At 43.1% G+C, this 18,554-nt stretch overlaps 1 protein-coding gene across 1 annotated transcript in view; it reads left to right on the top strand.

Annotated features, from left to right (window-relative positions):
• The window catches only part of AIG1 (androgen induced 1), a 204,988-nt gene extending 193,344 nt beyond the window's left edge, over positions 1 to 11,644 (top strand). Inside the window, exons 5-6 of the mRNA XM_026649779.2 lie at positions 7,027 to 7,190; positions 10,708 to 11,644. Of these exons, the coding sequence (XP_026505564.1) occupies positions 7,027 to 7,190; positions 10,708 to 10,745 (202 nt within the window). The 3' untranslated portion in view covers positions 10,746 to 11,644. The remainder of the gene's footprint in view (positions 1 to 7,026; positions 7,191 to 10,707) is intronic.
• Positions 11,645 to 18,554: the final 6,910 nt, after the last annotated feature.

Here is an 18,554-nt window from a genome sequence, read left to right as displayed (position 1 = left end):
GGGCGGGGTTTTTTTTTTTTTTTTTTTGCTTGGGGCAGCAGAAATGCTGGAGCCAGCCCTGATTAAAGCCCATTTCTCTCACCCACAACCTGTCACTCCTTTATTTTCTCTTTCACCCTGCATTCATGAAAGGATTAGAGCAGGCACACAAACTGCAGAGAGTCACACTCTCTCTGTGGAAGGACAAGTCTTAGCTTTTAATTAACTTTTCTCATGGCCATGTATAGCAGTCTCTCAGATTTGCACCAGGGGACAATAGGCTAACACTGTATACTGCCCACCTTACATGGACTTTCAGGAACAAGGCCTTGGTATAATGTGAAAAGCCAGTTTGCTTTATTGATAATGGGATCACGCTATTTTCATTAGTGCTAGAAAACTGTTCTGAGCATGCCCTGACTACCCAAAAAGAAACAAACAAAACCCCACAGGCACTGGGTCTATGTATTTGATTGTCACAGCAGATAAAAATCGCAAGATATTGTTTTGCTCATTGTAGCAATCATGGTCTCATGGCAACTACTGTCTGAGCCATATGTGGCCATAGCAGAAATGAAGCCAAAGGGATATAGTTAAAAGATCTGTGTGTTCCTTCTGCTGCTGAGATATACTAGATGCCAAAGAGCCACTCCCAAGGATGTGACTGCGCTTTAGTCATGCTGGAGTAGGTATCTGGGAGTAAAGCTCTTGATCAATATTCTTGTTCCTACATTCAGTACAGTGGGAGTTGCCCCTACCTGTGCCAGGGCTGAACTTGGGTTCATTTTTTCCCCACTACTTAATAAAACAATTCAGGCAGGGCAGGTCCAATCAAACTTGTTTAGAAAAATGTGGATTTTCTTACAGTTGGCTTTTGGGAGGTCTGTTAATTTGATAAGGGGAGGAAGGGAAGTTTGCATAGTGTGATGATTGTATGTATTTTTTTTAAAAGTAAGTTCCTAGACATTTGGTAGTGTGATAATAAATCAAGACAAATAGTGCAAAAGAAAAATTAAATTTACATTCACTTATCCTAGGCATCCCATGTGTTCTCATGCCTCTCACACCTCCCATAGTAGTGATCTCCATCTTCAGTGAGCTGGCCATTTAATACTTCACTACAGCCTACCTTTATTTTTGAATCCCATGTAGACTGAAGTTCACACTACTTTCTTCCAAAATGAACAGGGAAGAAGAAATCAGTATGGATCAAATTTGCAAAAAAATACATTCCTGGCTAAAATCTCTAGCAACTGTCAGTCTATTTACCCTGCATCATAGAACTCAGAAATAGACTAGACCTACTATGGGTCATTGAGTTCATGCCCCTGAAAGTGCAGGGTTGTTCCCTACACTAGAATCTTGAGTGATTCATTCATTCCAGTTTCGAATGACTCAGCTGATACAACTCCCTCACCTTCTCTGGGAGACATTCCACAGTCTGCAATGTTGTTGTCGTTGTGTTAGTCCCAGGATATTAGAGAAACAAGCGGGGCTGGGGTGAGGAAATATCTTTTATTGGACCAACTTCTGTTGGTTACACTGAGCTCTTTTTTAGGTAACATGTAAAACAACCAGGGTCACATCATTCAATATGTCAAGAATTTTTTTCAGGTCGATATGTACAGAATGTCACACACTACATGCTTGGGCTTAGTTGGTTTACCTCAGTTAGAACTAGAAGTAACAGAGGTAGAGTTTTCCAATGCATCTTCCACTTCCTCAAGCAAGCTTGTTTTTTAATGCAAATGGTAGAAGAATGGCAGTGAGGAAGACTCAGTATTTTGGCAGGAAGGAGCTAAAGGATCAACTGCAATAGTAGCAGTTTTAAAAAAAGGTAAACTTCAATTTTTTGAACCCCAGAACAGAGCTGCTCCCCCTCCAAAAACGTTTATTTGAAAAAGAGCTACATTTTTCTAGTTTTTTTTCCTGTTTTCAAACCAGCTATTGAGCAGGTTGAAAAATTTCAAATGTTTCATTGAAGTAATAAAAAATATTTTGTAAGAAATTCCTTGAGAAATGTCTTTTCAACCAGCTGAACTCAGTAATAATGACAGGATGTTATTTGGGACCTATGGAATATTCATTTTTATGAAAAGAAAGCTGTGTAGTAGGAATGATACCCGTGCTGTCACAGAATCAGAGGGAGAGTAGAGGTTCTAACCCTCTGGACTTTTACAGATAAAAATATTAAACGTTGCATACGTCAATATAAACCATTTAATGAAAGTTGCACCGATGGATGTATTTTAAAACTAAATTGACTTTGTGTACTACAAAGTTAGCTGGTCCAGTTTTAGTTTAATCCCCCCCCACCACCACACACACTATATTTATCTCTCAACTAGCAACTTTTTTAACCTGTACAATAGTAGGGTCTTAAATTGGCTGTGGCTTTGCAATCCAAAGTGTGTCTTAATGCATGTTCCCCTGTGCTTATCTAATAATGAGGTTGAACAAGAATAATGATTGCTAGAATTGCTGTGTTGAAGGCATTCATTAAAGTTAATAATCAGTAGTCTTGTATCGAAGACTTATGCCCACAGTTGATCAGCCCTTTATTGTGCAGTGTTGAGTTAGTGAGTTCATTCCTACTTGAATACAAACTAACAAAGGACATCAGGTAATGTTTCCATGGTAGCAGTCCTACTTTTGCTACTCACATTTGTAATATAGACAATGCAGCAATACTCGCTGTGTCACTGCTCAGTGGAAAGAAGTACAATGTTAGTAATTCCAGCATAGTAAACTGGGTTCTGTGGTTGATTTTCAGTGAGGTCAGGATGGCTAGTCAGGTGTGCTTTTGAACTTTGTTTCTTAAGCAGCCCTTGTTTTACCTTGTTCTTGTCATATTAGTTCCTGTTAGTGACCTGGTCATGTTGCTCTAGGGACAGTCACATAAAGCTGGATCCACAAAAGGACTTAGGCATTGCAATGCTGAGCGTTGCAACACCTACCTGCTAGGCGCCCTGCCACCTGGTAGACTCCTCAGCCCTGAGTTATGTTAGGCTCCCCATACAAAGCATGGGGAGAGCTAAGCATCTAAGAAGGGAATTCCCTTAGGCATACTGTGAGCGCACCAAAGAGATCAAGCCCCACAGGTTTGATAGGCAAGAGAGTGCCTAATTGAAGAAGACTGCCAGAGCTCAGGGGTGAGTTAGAGCTCCAAGCAATTTGTTAGCCATGGGGCAGCATCAAGATTTAGGCAGCTTTGCGTATACCTACTGGGGAAAATTTAGGCCTCTACAAGATCAGATGGTAGCTAAGTGGTGGTTTTCAGAACGTCCGTGGCACCTAAATGGTGAGCACCTTAAATACCTTTGTGGATCTAGCCCATAACAGCTAAACTGGAAGCATAACTTGCAATCCATCATGATGTGTGTTAAATAACTAAAGGGTATACCATTTTGGCCAGCAAAGAGTAAAACTTATAGAACGTAAGCCAGGATGCTGCATTCAACGAGCCATAGATGACATTCAAGAATTCTTTACTGACTCAGTTGGGTTTAGACAATATTTTTGGTGTCCAAAATAAATTCATTCTAATAAATGTCACTTCCACTTGATTCATGAACCAATCATTCAAGTGCACAGCAGTAGATCAAAGACCCCTTTGAGTATTCCTCCAATAGAGGTGCTGTAAACTGGTGTGCAGTTTCACCAGTCAAGGAAGGGAAATAAAGCTCCAAGCATAGGTTTTTTTAAGGCTTTTTCCTCAAGGTTTGTTTTACAGTCCACCTAATGATCACAAAACAAAAGTGAAAAAAAATACTGAGCAGTAATTCCCATGAGGTTTCCCTGCTTTGAGTCAGCCAAGAGGGGAGAGGACATACCATTCCCCTTCCTTTACCCCCAGCAGCCATGTGACAAGCTAAGACCTATTAGTCATTTACAGTCTTTAGCACTTTTACCTTTTCACAAGATCTGTAGAATACAAGCTATCCACAAGTATGGAGGGACTTTTTCATACGTGGACTCTTTCAGAGAGGCGGGAGGGGGGCTAGGGTCAGCAGCCAATCACAGTCATCTCACAGATTAGCCTACTGCCAACATTTTAATTCCTACATGAAGTTTCTAGTAATTTGGGATTTGACTGTATAATAAAGCTTCTGTAACAAGCAGCTGAAGGAGGATATGGTAACCATGTACAGGACCAAGGTAAGGGAGAGCACTTGGGATGGAAGGAACTCAGATTTTTTTTTTTTAAGGCCAGAGAGGTCCATTGTGATCATCTAGTATGGCCAGCTGTATAACACAGGCCATGGAATTTCACCCAGTGAATTTAAAGGTGAGAGTTTTCACAATTGCTGCAAGAGATTTCCCAGAACTTGAACCTATGAGCCCTCCCATGCACAGTCAGAACACTACCACTACTCTACCAAGCCAGCAGAGGGCATTTCCATAATCCTTCCTCAAGGTGACAAAGACATTGATGAGAGTGGTGCGGTCTGCAGCTGAAAGAAAGGGATATGGAGCACTCTTGGTTGCTGCTGCCTGAATCTCCAGAGGCAGCTGGGGAACCAACTACATCATTGTAGTTGTGAGCATGCATAACAAGAGAGGAAGATTTGAGGGACCTGACCAATAGTAATTTTCAGAGTTGCAGAAGCTAATTGCACCTCCATTCCCTTTCTGGTGTCTAAGTGAACCCTATCAGGGGTTAAGCCTCATGCCCTTATTAGTCTGGGGTGGAATGTTGCAGTTCTCCTACTCTTAGGCTGGGATCTGGGTACAATACCCCACCTATGCCAACCACTTATTACCATGCAGGTCCAATAGGACACCGGCATCTCTTTCCCTCAGGAGCCCATGACCAGAGATGTAGTGCCCAAAAGCCTTTCTAAAACAAGTAGGTTTATTAACAAGTGGAACAGAGCAACAGAGAAAAGGATTCCACAACAAACAGCCGTATCATTCCAGGCTGACCCAGGGCACCCCCTTGCAGGCAGGTATGGTGTTGTGGGTGAGCTCTTACCCAGGATATCAACAAGTCCTGACAGACTGTTCAATGCTAAAGAACACCTCCTTGTGGAGGTTCTCATTTATTGACAGAAAAGCCTACACAAAAAACAAACTTTCACCTGCCACATCTCAGCTGGGTAACCCAGTCATTCTTAGTCCATCTGTCCCGAACCTGAGTCTGGTGGTCTTCTCTACCTAGGCTGTTTTACAGGGGTTCTCTCCATTCCAGTCTTTGCCCTTGAAGTTAGGCAACTTGCCCCTACTGGAGAAGGATCCCTAACTTCAGAGAAGACTCTGGGGAGATCCATCCTCTGCAACTCTTCTCCAGGGACAGCAGGTGATCCTTGCCAGACTGGGCTTCAAGAGAGTATCTGGGAGACCCCCTGGCTGAGATCAGACCCTCTGTTGGATGCCTGTCAATTATAGCCCTGGGTCTGTGAGGATCCTCTCTCTAGGAGCACCTCTTATACGGTCCCCATTTTGATGGGTTTCCTGGAGAGTTCACCCTCTAGGCTCCCTGATCAGCACTCGTACAAGGGCCTCTCTGCCCAGGAGTTTCTCCCCCTAACTGAGTTTGGGTAACCTTTATTATTTACTAATCAGCCACCAGGGGCAGGCAGCTACCCCCAAGGAGGCCTTCATAAGGCAGTGACATGCAGGGTGGGCTCTAACTCCCCAGAAAGGGCAGGTGCCCCATGACAAGCCTACGTGAATGTTTAGTCTCATCTAAACTTATGCTTCCCTAGAAGTGAAGTTAGATGGGCTTCCCTCTTGAGTTACAGGAACAGAAAAGAATTAGTGTACATTCTTTTAGGAAGCCAAAAGATTGTTGGGATCCTGCCTAATTTCCAATTGCTTTCCAGTGTGTGACTCCCACTACCACCAGTTTGTTCTCTCCCCTTTCAGGAAGGCTCCCTTTTCTCAGAGCCCCGCAGTCCTTGTGTGTGTCTGAGCCCAGTTACCATATCACTCTAACTTTTGTTATAGGGGTCTAAGTGTGTCATCTTCTCTTTCCTTCCAACTGTTTTCCCTCCCACCACCAGTCAGCCAGCCCACCCAGCCACTTAAGGAATGTTCCCATGATGGCTGCTCCATTCTTTGGCAGTTAGACCATTCACCCTTAATGACTTGCAATCACTTGTCTTGTGACTGTGGGGGAATATGCTAAAACGGTCTGTTCCCTTCTGACATTACAACCCACCATCTTAGAAATACAATACAACAAGCCATATTTTACAGATCAACATTCACCACCAAGCACCTTCACATTTGTCACAGTAATACCCTGAGGAAAAGCCAGGTACTTATGCAGAGTTCTTTGGAAACTGTGCTATGGTTGACATACTCTGTCTCTTGGGTCAAGCTCCTTTATGGAGCCAGATAGCTGAAACAATAGAAGCCACCATCCAAAACACAGGTTCAGCTTCTAATTAAGCTGTGCCATGTAACTCGAGGGGTTTCCCTGGGGACTGATCTAGCAAATGGTGGGGGCTGGAGCATCGATGGGTGGAGCTGTGTGTGTCTGGTTCTGACTTAGAGGAGAAGCAGCAGAAACACACAGAAGGAGCAAAGAAGCCCCAGACACAGCCAGAAAAGCTGTAGTAGCATGACTTTGGGAAAGGGGGGGAAAAGAACTAAAAGAGAGTTTTCAGGTAAAGTGCTGACTCAAAGGCTTGGAACTGAAATCAAAGAAACTGTCTCCTGTTGGTTTATGCCTCCTGTGTTCAGGGAAACAGGACTTTCTACATTCTTTGTAAATAAGGAGGATTGCATCAGAGAAATACCGGTCCAGCCTCAATTTCTCCTTCTAATAGAAACAACCTGATAACCAGTCTTCAGGGTTTAACCACTCAGGTCAAAAGGGGTAACAGTATTCTTGTAAAACTAGTTCAGTTTCATCGTGCCACCCCTGTTCCAGGAGGCATCATCTCAGGTGATCCGAAGAATCAAACATTCAATTGCATCTTGCAGTTCTTTGGAAAAATTGACTCATTAGTGGGTTAGAGTAACTATACACAGTAGCCAGCGCTGCTTTAAAACCAGTACATAAGCAATATATTCACTGGTCTTTTGATTCCATTTTAGGGTGTGCTGGATCCATCAAGTAACAGGGGTCTGGGTGTACCCTCTCCTGGATTACATGAGCCCAGGTGCCAAGATAATTTTCTTTGCAACTGTCACCCTAGTACTTAACATTTTCTACTTGCTGGGAGAAGTCCTGAATAACTACATTTGGGATACACAAAAATGTAAGTATTGTTTTCAGGAGCACTAACCAATAGGATTCCTCTCTTGGGGCTTGATCCTGTTTCCATTGATGTTAGTGGAAGTTTTAGGATTAAAACATGGGGGAACTGACAAGATTTCATTGTAACTTTTCTTTCTTCCTCTTAAAAAAAGTCAAATGAATGAAATGTCTCCCAGGTAACGTGATTAGCTATGAATATGTATTCATTTTTATAACTTCCAATACTAATTTAAGAGCTGTTGGCAATTACCTGAAAGATTTACAACCCACTCTGTTTTATTAGCTGAGGAACCAGTAAAATCTAGCTAGAATAAAGTGCCATTCCATGGAAATGATCTTATTGTTATGCTTGAGGTTAGGAAGAGAGAGATTGTTTTTAAAAGTATTTTCAAGCATAAGGTACTCATCTATTTATAAGTCAGTTTGTCCTATGAAATTAAATATATCCATATCCAATAGTCCTCAAGTAACAGGGATAACAGATAACCATGCTGCAAAATTTTACAGAATCAACATCACTAGCCTATTTAGATTACCAATCACTTGCAACTAGGCATATAAAATGTGAGGCACAAAACTTAGTGGATTCTTTATATAACTGTTCTATTTGATGGTTGGGGGGGGGGATATCTGTGAAATTACCACCCCAAGTCCTCAGCAGATCATGATTTGAGCTACTTATACAGTTCTTCCCCTGTTTGTGGCACACAAAGAATTCGCCAAACAAAAAAGGTCTTTTTTTCCTCTTATTTCCCTGAGCAAGGGAGTCAAGAGTCCAAAAGGAAGCAGAAAGACAAGGGTGGTCAGTCTCTTAGGCAGTCTTTTTGGTCACCCCTTTGGAGTTTGGCTTATCTGCAGGTATAATGTTATGGCCTGCCTCTAGCCCCGCCTTTAGGGATACCCCCACTTCATATCTGGTTCATACAGTCTTAAGGGCAGCAAGCTCTGCAGCTATGTTCCTGGTTACTGCTCTGCCCCTGTAGCCTTCACACCTCGCCTTCATGTGGCAGACTTTTCCTTAAGCTTCTTCCCTCAGGCAGAGCAAGCCCTACAGGTGCACCTGGTTCATGCTAGCTAAACCCAGAAGAACTCCTTAGGCTCCTCTCTACCAGAGTGAGGATGTGCCCTCTCACATAACCCAGATGGCCTTAATCATCCCGCTGGAACAGCACCAAATTGGGTGAAATCCTTGCCTCACTGAAGTCAATGGGCATTTTGTCATTAACGTCAGTGAGGCCAGAATGTCACCCTTAACTTCTAATTAGAATCTGAAACGAAGTGCAAAACCTGCTTTTCTGTTTGCCTCATTTGTCCCTTTTCAATATTAGACTCCAGACATCAGGCACCTATTTTCTTAACTGTAGAGCCTCTGGTCATTTGGCACTGCATTCATGGCTGGTCCTGAACCTGTAATTCAATTTCATGTTAATGTCTATTTAAACCACTTACCTCTTCTTCTGATAATGCAGGAAAGGTCCTTTAAAGAAAGAGTATCCAAAAGAAGAAGGCTTCACTGTGTATAAATTCCATATAATATAAAAGATAATAATAATATGATGAAGAAGCACATGTTCTTATTGAATCCACAAACAAGTAGCTCAAGGAAAATCTCCCTCATTGTATGTATAATAAAAACTTTAGCTCCTTTGGTTCCTCATCCCAGGAGAATTGAGGTTAATGTTGCCATAGTCTCAATAGGCACAGCAAGGCCTTTAGCTATGCTTCAATTTTCCCCCAGTTGGTTAGGAGACACTGACCCAGATTCTTTTGGTTCAGCGACATACAAGCCAGCAAATGGCATGAGTCACCTGCTGTGTGGCCATGTTTGAAGCTTGGTATATAAATCAGACCTAAAGTGTATGCTAGGAACACCATAACCATAAAAACGGTAAAATAATAATTATATGTAAAATTTGAAGCAAAAAATATTTGGAAACCAAACCTTTAAAAGGGGCCTTCAAATTAAAACAATCTGACTTGAGAAGGTTTCATTTATTTCTGTGATCCTTTTCCTCTGGAGGTGCATTAAGAAAAAACCCCAGTCCTGACTAAATGATTTTGTAGTTAGTTTTTCCAACCTAAACCACAAACATGATAGGGAAGGAAAAAATTGCGCTTTCCACAGGCCTTCTCTCAGTGTTCAAGATACCCGCATACCTGCCAAACTAATTGATCCATCTGCAGTAGAATACCTCAGAAGAAAGGAAAGAGACTCTTTTTAAAAGACAAATACAATGCTCTAATTAAAACCACTGGGTAAGTTCCTCACAGCACAGGACACAAGGGACCTGAGATTGGCTCTGGAGCAGACTCTTAGGCCAGTAGTGTTCTTTTGGAGCCAGCCCATTTGTTTTGTTTTTCAGACCTTTGACTATGGCTATCCCATGGTTGCTGGCAAACCAAAAATACAACACCCATTGTATTCAGACTGCTGGCAATGTCTGGAGCCATTTGTTTCCTTATGGCTTCTTTCAGTAAAGTCTCCTCTGTAAATGCTTTCCTCCTACTCCTTATCTGGGTATTAAAAGGTACATTTTCAGACTGGCCCATAGGAAGAATTAACATCCGTGCACATATTCCATTAGTAGGTAATATCATCTATGGTTGGATTTCCCTTTTGCTGCTTTCAAAATGACTTTCCGTCGCCCTTTAATCCTGAGAAATCTTTCTTCTGCGATTTGCAACAGTCCAGGAAACTGCCAAAAGAAACATTTTCAGACTATCTTTGATACTTTGGGCAGGGAGGTTTAGTCAGAAGAAACAAAATGGACAAAAGAACAACACTTTTGCTAGAGTCTAATAATAAATTAATTGCCCAGGAACAAGCAACTGAAAGAGCTGACTTTTCATCACCAGGAGAATAATCTGTTGCCCAACCCAGCCGCCTTTCAACACAGACGACAGAGAGCAGTTCTGCAGCAAGGACAAATCTTCTAAAGAGAATATGTACTGTGCTCATGCTACCTAGATTACTAAAAGGAATGGACATTAATGAGAAAAAAACCCTATTAGCAGTAATTGATTCTTTGTGCGCTGTCAGGAAAAATGACTTCTACTTATGATTTTTTTTTTTTAAATCTGACAATGGAAAGAAAGAAAAAGAAACCTAAATGGAATTAGCAATAATAGTTTTGAAAACGTACTTTAAAAAAATGTCAGCTGCTTAGCTTCAGCTAATGGTAGCCATAATAAAATCTGCTCTGTTTTGTTTGTATGTTAGCAATTGGAGCCCCAGGAGACAATTATCTTCATTCTCCTGAAGCAGTCAGAAGCAGAGTATGCTATAGATTCAGATTAAGATTCTAAAAAGAGTCCTGGGGAAGGAAAGGGTTAGGTAGGTTGTTACCAGACAACTGCTGGTTTCAGGTGTGTAGATGTTCTTTTCCTTCACAGCAGGTCAGGTAACATGGCAGAGGCTGCTAGCAAAGAAGAAGAAGATTACTGTATTAGGTTTCTAAATAAATAATCAGTTTTTATTCACTCAGGTGTTTTAAAAGGTGTTCTCCATATTGTTTCAGGTATAGAAGAAGGAAAAGAAAAGCCTAAAATGGACTGAGCATTGAATGCAACAAGGAGAGTTTGCTTTTTGCTCCATGGAAAACTTTTCAGCTTGAACAGATGCTGGCAGGGAAAGGAATCTCTTGGAAAAAAGTTTATATGGACCATGTACCCAATGCTTTTATTTAGAGGAGAATTGATTTTAGCTAAAAACATTAAATATGTGTTGATCCTCCTCTTTCCAATATTTGTACATATCATATCCATGGGGATATGTATATTAATTATCTCCACAATGTTCTCAACATGCATTATTAGCTACATCAGTGTAAATGTATTTCCATTTATTGTGAGAGAAATGATGGGTCCATTTGTGTATCATTTTCAGAAAGAGGTTAAGCAGATAGGCCTACTGTGGATAAATGTAATAATCCTGTATATTTCAGAGTATACTGTAAAGATCTATTAAAAGACCACTACACAAGCTTACCTGAAGAAATAATCTAATCGAACTATGATATATTAATGTACCAGTGTATAACAGTTGCCTTAAGCAGGCAATGTTAATAGTAATTATATCAATTGAATCAAACCCTAATTGTAATTAGAATCTATGTGCATATGATGGAACTTTTCTTAAATACAAAAAGCACATAAATAAAGAACAAAATATGCCCAGTTTTCTGTTTCTGAATGCTGCTTCTCAGAATTCCAGATGGATAGATGCAGCATATACTGTATAATCTATTTCCAGTTTTTGTTATGTCACCTGTAGATGATGGCATTTCTGTGTTAAGTTCTTTCCTCTCAATTTCTAATACAAAATTGACTGCCGTATAATATGCTGAAGTCCTGAAACTGGGTAGCCAAGCCCTGGCTCTTAACAGATAAGTGGCAGTACATAGTGTACCAGAGAGAATGCATTCGGGCCCCCATTCAGGAAGGCACTTAAGTGTATTGGAACCTTAGTTTCTAAGTATTCGCCATGGTCTATGTTCTTTTGGATTCCAATTGACTACCAGGCAATTAAAAGGGAAATGTTACAGCCAGGGGAAAGCTGTGTGGGATTAAAATTAATGAACAGAATTATTTTTAACAGGAAAATATACTTAAGAAAAAATAATCTTCCAAATATGCAAGTACTTTGATGTCCAGCTCAGACACACTTTATAGTGATATTGAATTTTTTAAATATACAAAAATGTATTTACTTAAATGTTTGTAAAGCACTCTGACGGTGTAAAGTGTTGCACATGTTCAATATATATTTAATGAGAGGGACAATGTCAGGGGGTTGATTTGGCTCGACAGTGGTCCTAATCTGGAACTAAAATTTGTTAGTGTGTCCATTCTGGATTTAACTGCAGAACATGACATGCAAGTTGCAGTGTGATTTACTATCAACAAATTGGTATACATACAGTATGATAAGAAACATTGCAGGAGTTGTGGTTTTTTGGGGGGGGAGGGGTTAAAAAGAGATTTTGGGGTGTGGTAGTTGGTTGTTTAAAAAAGCAGGATCTATTTAAAATACAGTTTAGGAGTACAGTTGGCTAGACATTCCAGATGGACTAAATATTAAAATGCCATAGGAAAAGTTTTAACTCTTAAAACTTTCACAATGTTTCCTTTAAATTTCAAAAACAGGGAAAATTCGAGTTAAATCTCCACCACACACTTGACCTACTCATACCTATTTGCAGTGTTGTTTTAGCCATGTTGGTCCCAGGATCTTAGAGAGACAAGGTGGGTGAGGGGATATCTTTTATTGGACCTACTTCTGTTGGTGAGAGAGACAAGCTTTCAAGCTACACAGAGTTCTTCTTCAGGTCTGGGAAACTAAGGGCATATCTACAATATAATCTTAAATCGACCTATGTTAGGTCAATTTATAGCCACCACAGTAATTACTGTGGTGGCTGATGTCCATAGTACTCTCCTTCTGTCGATGGTGTGTTTCCTCACCAGGAGCGCTTCCGCTGACTGAAGAGAGGCAGTGTGAGGGGCTGAGAGTCAGGGCTCTCAGCTCTGCGAAGCCCAGCTGCCTCCAAGGCTTCTCACCTTCCCACTCTCAGCCAGGAGTAGGGAGGAAGCCACCCAGGGCCTCTTGCCTCTGGCAGAGAGATCCATGCCTGGAGTCTGGCCAGCTGGCAGGGAACCGAGTGCCCGGGGGGAGAGGGCAGCCAGGCTCCAAGCTGGGACCTTCAGTTCAGCTGGGCTCCCTGCTGGGAGCAGGGAGCCAGGACCCCAGGGGGCAGCAGAGTTCTCAACAGGAAGTGGGGAGCCTGGGTGGCAGCGCAAGCCAGGAGCCTGGGTGGCAGCCCAACTTGGAGCGGAGACCCGGCAACAGCCGGGTTGGGGAGCTGGGCTTTTTTGTCAATTTCACAGCTCCAGTGGAGCCATGAACTTTACAAGACAGCCAACTGTCGATGTAAGTAACTCAGTGTCTACACTGATACTGCATCCTCCTAACTACACCAGCATAAGCCCTATGCCTCTCATGGAGGTGGAGTTATGATGTTGGTGTAGTTAGGACACTTACATCAGCTATTGTATGTACACTGATATAGTTAGGTCAACATAAGCTGCCCTATGTTGACCTAACTGTGTAGTGTAGACCAGGGCTTACTCAGGCCAGGTCTACATTACAGGCCTCTATCGTTATAATTATATCATTCAGGTGTGAAAAATCCACTGTAGTACTGTGCGTGACAAGCCCCAAGAGTGTCGCAACTAAGTACAATGTGGAACAGATTGTTTAGCATAAGAAGTTAACACATATTCTAAGGGACCATTCAAGGTGAAGTGGCACTGTGGCAGGGTGGACTAGGTCCAGAGGCCCCCCGCTGAAGACCTTGTGGCCCTGCATCACCCTGTCCCAGAATAGAGCAGTGAGAAGTCCTCCAGGCAGCCTAGAGTGGCTGCAGAAGAGCAGCCAATCAGAGAGGCTGCTGGGGCAACTAATAAGGGGCCAGAAGGGCCAGATAAAAGGCAAGCAGCAGAGCAAAGTAGAGCCTTCAGTTGCTGTGTAGAGCTTGACAAGGGAGGACTGGGTGCCTGGCTAGTTAGATGAACACCAGGACTGTGGATAGCTTGCTGCAGAGAGCTCACCAGACAGAACTGAGCCCAGGGAAGGGTGCCAAAGAACTGCTTCCTGGCTGGCTGGATAGAATAGCAGCAGAGCCATCAAAAGATCAGTGTGGGAAGGCTGAGCCCAGGACACTGAGCAGAAAACCTGGCCAAACCAGATGAGAGTACTGAGATGGATCCTGCTGGACTGGTAGCAGACTGAGCCCAGGGAACACTGCTGAAAAGGACACCAGTTGAGGGTACCGAGAAGGGCCCTGGCTAGGTGTCTGAAGAAGGCTGTGCCTCTGGGAAAATGCCTAAGAGTTATGGCCCCATACCAGGGCTGTGATAAGGACTCTGGAATGTATACCCTGGGATAGTGTGTGCAGCTCAGCTGGAGGACTGAGCTGCTGAAGACCAGCTGAGAGAACCAGTGGCCAGGGGTGCTTGCGAGAGGCAGGTACCACCCTGATGTAAGACCAAAAAAGAAAAGCAGGCTCACTCCTAACCAAGAGGAAAGGGGGCCATCCATGAAAGGTGTGTGGTTCCCCTCCCTCCCCCGGGTGAAAAGACTGTTTGCAGGCACCATTGACCAGAGAAAAAGGGGCATGCACAATGGCAGGTGCTGACCCCGTTACGGGCCCTTAACACTTCTACTGTCATAGGACAAAAAAGGGAGGGTAGTAGGTTACATATTGTTTTAATAAACTATAAATCCAATGTCTTTATAAGACCATGTTTTTAATGTCTAGCAAGTTTATGACTTTAAGCGTCAGACATGTCTTTTGAAGGTGTTGTGCAAGTTTCCTTTGAGGACAAGAACTGAGAGGTCAGATATGGCGTGATCACTTTGTGAAAAGTGTTCGTCCGTGGGTGGTATGGTATTTTTCTTATCATTTTTTTATGTGAGTTCATTGAAGAGCATAGTGATTGTCTGGTTTCACCCACATAGTTGCTATTGGGGCATTTAGTGAACTGGATGCGGTATATCACATGTGATAGGCATGTGTAGGCCCCATAGATCTTGAAAGGTATGTTGTGTGGGGTGTTGATCATTGTAGGAGTGGAGATATGTCTGCGGGTTTTCGCATGTATTATTCTGGCAGGGCCTGGTGCCACTTTGAGTTGGTGTGTCTGGTCTGCAAGGAGCTCTTGTCTGATGAAGTTGGGGGTTGTTTGAAGTCCTAGATAATTTGTCCCTTGCTGTGGAACCCTTATTAATGACTGCATTTGACAATGTTACATAATAGTGTTAAGAATAAATTCTAATATAGGGGGAGTTGGAAGTGACCACCTACATTTAGATTTCCTAACACTTTCCAGCCAATCCACAAGCCAGGAACTGGTCTGGTGACTCTCAGAGCAGGTATATAAACCTCACCGGAGGACCAGCAGCTTAGTTTGCTCAATGTTACTCTAGGGCTTGCAACTCTTTCCACCCCAAGCCTTAGCCTGCTCCAGCCCTGGTCCTGGCCCTGCTCCAGCCTTGCTCTCACTCCAGCCCACCTCTGGACTCCTGATTCTGGCTCTGACACCTGACTCCAGCCACTAGGGCCAACTGCCATGGCTTCAGCCACTAAGCCTGACTATCCCCATCATGGTTGCTGACAGAGATAGATATCTAAATGCACAGTTAGGCACCTAAATCAAAGTGACCTTACTTTCAAAGGCGCTGAGTACACACAACTAGTATTGTCTGCTGTTGGATCTGTAAGCATCAGCACCTCTGGAAATCCGTACACTCTCCAATTACGTGTCAAATATGGATTTAGGCCAACACTTTTCAAATTTGGGTGCCAGTAGCAATACATGCCGTGGAGATTGTAACATTTTCCAATTGGTTTGGAAAATGCATAGTAGTCTGGCAAGGTTTGAACAGAAATAGTGGGCAATTTTAATTCCAGCCTTTAATACAAGACCTATGTTTCAAAATCTTTGCTGCCTACGTACCCAGGTGTAGAGTACAACTACATATAAGATTTTTTTTTCCTTCAGAAATAGGATTCATAATTCTTGTAGACATGGGCAGTGAGTGATCATAGGGCAGGCTAAGCCTCCACTGACCCTGGCCAAGGCCCTGCCCTTGTTGTGCCCCGAGGCCCTGCCCTCTCTCTCTATCTGAAGCCAGTCAGTGCTCAGCTCCAGCTGGTGGCCCTGAGCTTGGGCCTTCCATGCCCCAGGGGCAGCTCTGGGGCCGGCAGGGGGTTTGGCCCAGTGGTTTGGCCCGGCACTGTTGGGGGTGTGGGGAAGCGGCAGCTCGGATCATTCCAGGTCTGGATCTGGCCACCAGAACTGAGTCCAAGGATCCTGACTCTCCATGCCCTCTCTGGTGCCTAGACAGCATAGAGGAGGAAGCTACCTTAATTAAATGCAGAGGGGATAACAGCTGGACTGGGGGGAAGGGAATTAGACTGGGACAAGGAGTCAGAGGGTGGTGGGAAGACTGGGTCTGGAGGCTGGTGGGATTGGAGGGAAACTGGGACTAGAAGTTGGGCAGAGAGACTGCGACTTAACTGGTCAAGGAGACTGGGAGGAGATGTTGTGGCCTTTTCTAAATTTTAAGTGATTGACTTTTCAACCTTAATGTTCTTTTAACAGTTTTTTTTTTTTTCTCTTCTGTACTAGAGAAATAGACTGAGATTTTCAAGGCTGACTAATAGATTTGGGCCACATAACTCTCGACTTTCAATGGGAGTTCTGTGACTAAATCCTCTAGCTGGCTTTGAAAAATCTCATCCCTAATTTCTATGTGCAGCTGGAAGTATGTACTATAAGCAGATATTTAAGTATTCATATTCCTTTAAACATTACTATGAGATTGCCACACGTCAGCTAATTGCTACCCAAATGTGAAGCTTCAGTAGCTTAAGTCTGGTTTCAGAGTAGCAGCCGTGTTAGTCTGTATCCGCAAAAATAACAGGAGTACTTGTGGCACCTTAGAGACTAACAAATTTATTAGAGCATAAGCTTTCGTGGGCTACAACCCACTTCTTCGGATGCATATAGAGTGAAATATATTGAGGAGATATATATACACACATACAGAGAGCATGAACAGGTGGGAGTTGTCTTACCAACTCTGAGAGGCCAATTAAGTAAGAGAAAAAAAACTTAAGTGATAATCAAGATAGCCCAGTACAGACAGTTTGATAAGAAGCAAGTGTGAGAATACTTACAAGGGGAGATAGACTCAATGTTTGTAATGGCTCAGCCATTCCCAATCCCTATTTAGCCCTGAGTTGATTGTGTCTAGTTTGCATATCAATTCCAGCTCAGCAGTCTCTCGTTGGAGTCTGGTTTTGAAGTTTTTCTGTTTTAAGATAGCCACCCGCAGGTCTGTCAAAGAATGGCCAGACAGGTTAAAGTGTTCTCCCACTGGTTTTTGAGTATTATGATTCCTGATGTCAGATTTGTGTCCATTAATTCTTTTGCGTAGAGACTGTCCGGTTTGGCCAATGTACATGGCAGAGGGGCATTGCTGGCACATGATGGCATATATCACATTGGTAGATGTGCAGGTGAACGAGCCCCTGATGGTATGGCTGATGTGATTAGGCCCTATGATGGTGTCACTTGAATAGATATGTGGACAGAGTTGGCATCGGGCTTTGTTACAAGGATAGGTTCCTGGGTCAGTGTTTTTGTTCAGTGATGTGTGGTTGCTGGTGAGTATTTGCTTTAGGTTGGGGGGTTGTCTGTAAGCGAGGACAGGTCTGTCTCCCAAGATCTGTGAGAGTAAAGGATCATCTTTCAGGATAGGTTGTAGATCTCTGATGATGCGCTGGAGAGGTTTTAGTTGGGGGCTGAAGGTGACAGCTAGTGGTGTTCTGTTATTTTCTTTGTTGGCCCTGTCTTGTAGGAGGTGACTTCTGGGTACTCGTCTGGCTCTGTCAATCTGTTTTTTCACTTCAGCAGGTGGGTATTGTAGTTTTAAGAATGCTTGATAGAGATCTTGTAGGTGCTTGTCTCTATCTGAGGGATTGGAGCAAATACGGTTATATCTTAGAGCTTGGCTGTAGACAATGGATCGTGTGGTGTGTCCTGGATGGAAGCTGGAGGCATGTAGGTAAGTGTAGCGGTCAGTAGGTTTCCAGTACAGGGTGGTATTTATGTGACCATCGCTTATTAGCACAGTAGTGTCCAGGAAATGGACCGCTTGTGTGGATTGATCTAGGCTGAGGTTGATGGTGGGATGGAAATTATTGAAATCATGGTGGAATTCCTCAAGGGCTTCTTTTCCATGGGTCCAGATGATGAAGATGTCATCAATGTAGCGCAAGTAGAGTAGGGGCGTTAGGGGACGAGAGCTAAGAAAGCGTTGTTCTAAGTCAGCCATAAAAATGTTGGCATACTGTGGGGCCATGCGGGTACCCATAGCAGTGCCGCTGACTTGAAGGTATATATTGTCCCCAAATGTGAAATAGTTGTGGGTGAGTACAAAGTCACAGAGTTCAGCCACCAGGTTAGCTGTGACATTATCGGGGATACTGTTCCTGATAGCTTGTAGTCCATCTGTGTGTGGAATATTGGTGTAGAGGGCTTCTACGTCCATAGTGGCCAGGATGGTGTTTTCTGGAAGATCACCGATGGATTGTAGTTTCCTCAGGAAGTCAGTAGTATCTCGAAGATAGCTAGGAGTGCTGGTAGCGTAGGAAGTCAGTAGTATCTCGAAGATAGCTAGGAGTGCTGGTGAACTTCTGGGAGATAGAAGCTTGTATTACTGTCTCTCCATCTCGCCCATTGTCTCACATTTGAGGGTTACACTGTCAAATGTTTATCCCAGTTTGTCGCATCTTTT

This window comes from Terrapene carolina, unplaced genomic scaffold (genome assembly GCF_002925995.2).
Source record: "Terrapene carolina triunguis isolate 2854851 unplaced genomic scaffold, T_m_triunguis-2.0 Scaffold85, whole genome shotgun sequence".
In the NCBI taxonomy this organism is placed as follows: domain Eukaryota; kingdom Metazoa; phylum Chordata; order Testudines; family Emydidae; genus Terrapene; species Terrapene triunguis.
This window is presented reverse-complemented; position numbering and strand designations above follow the sequence as displayed.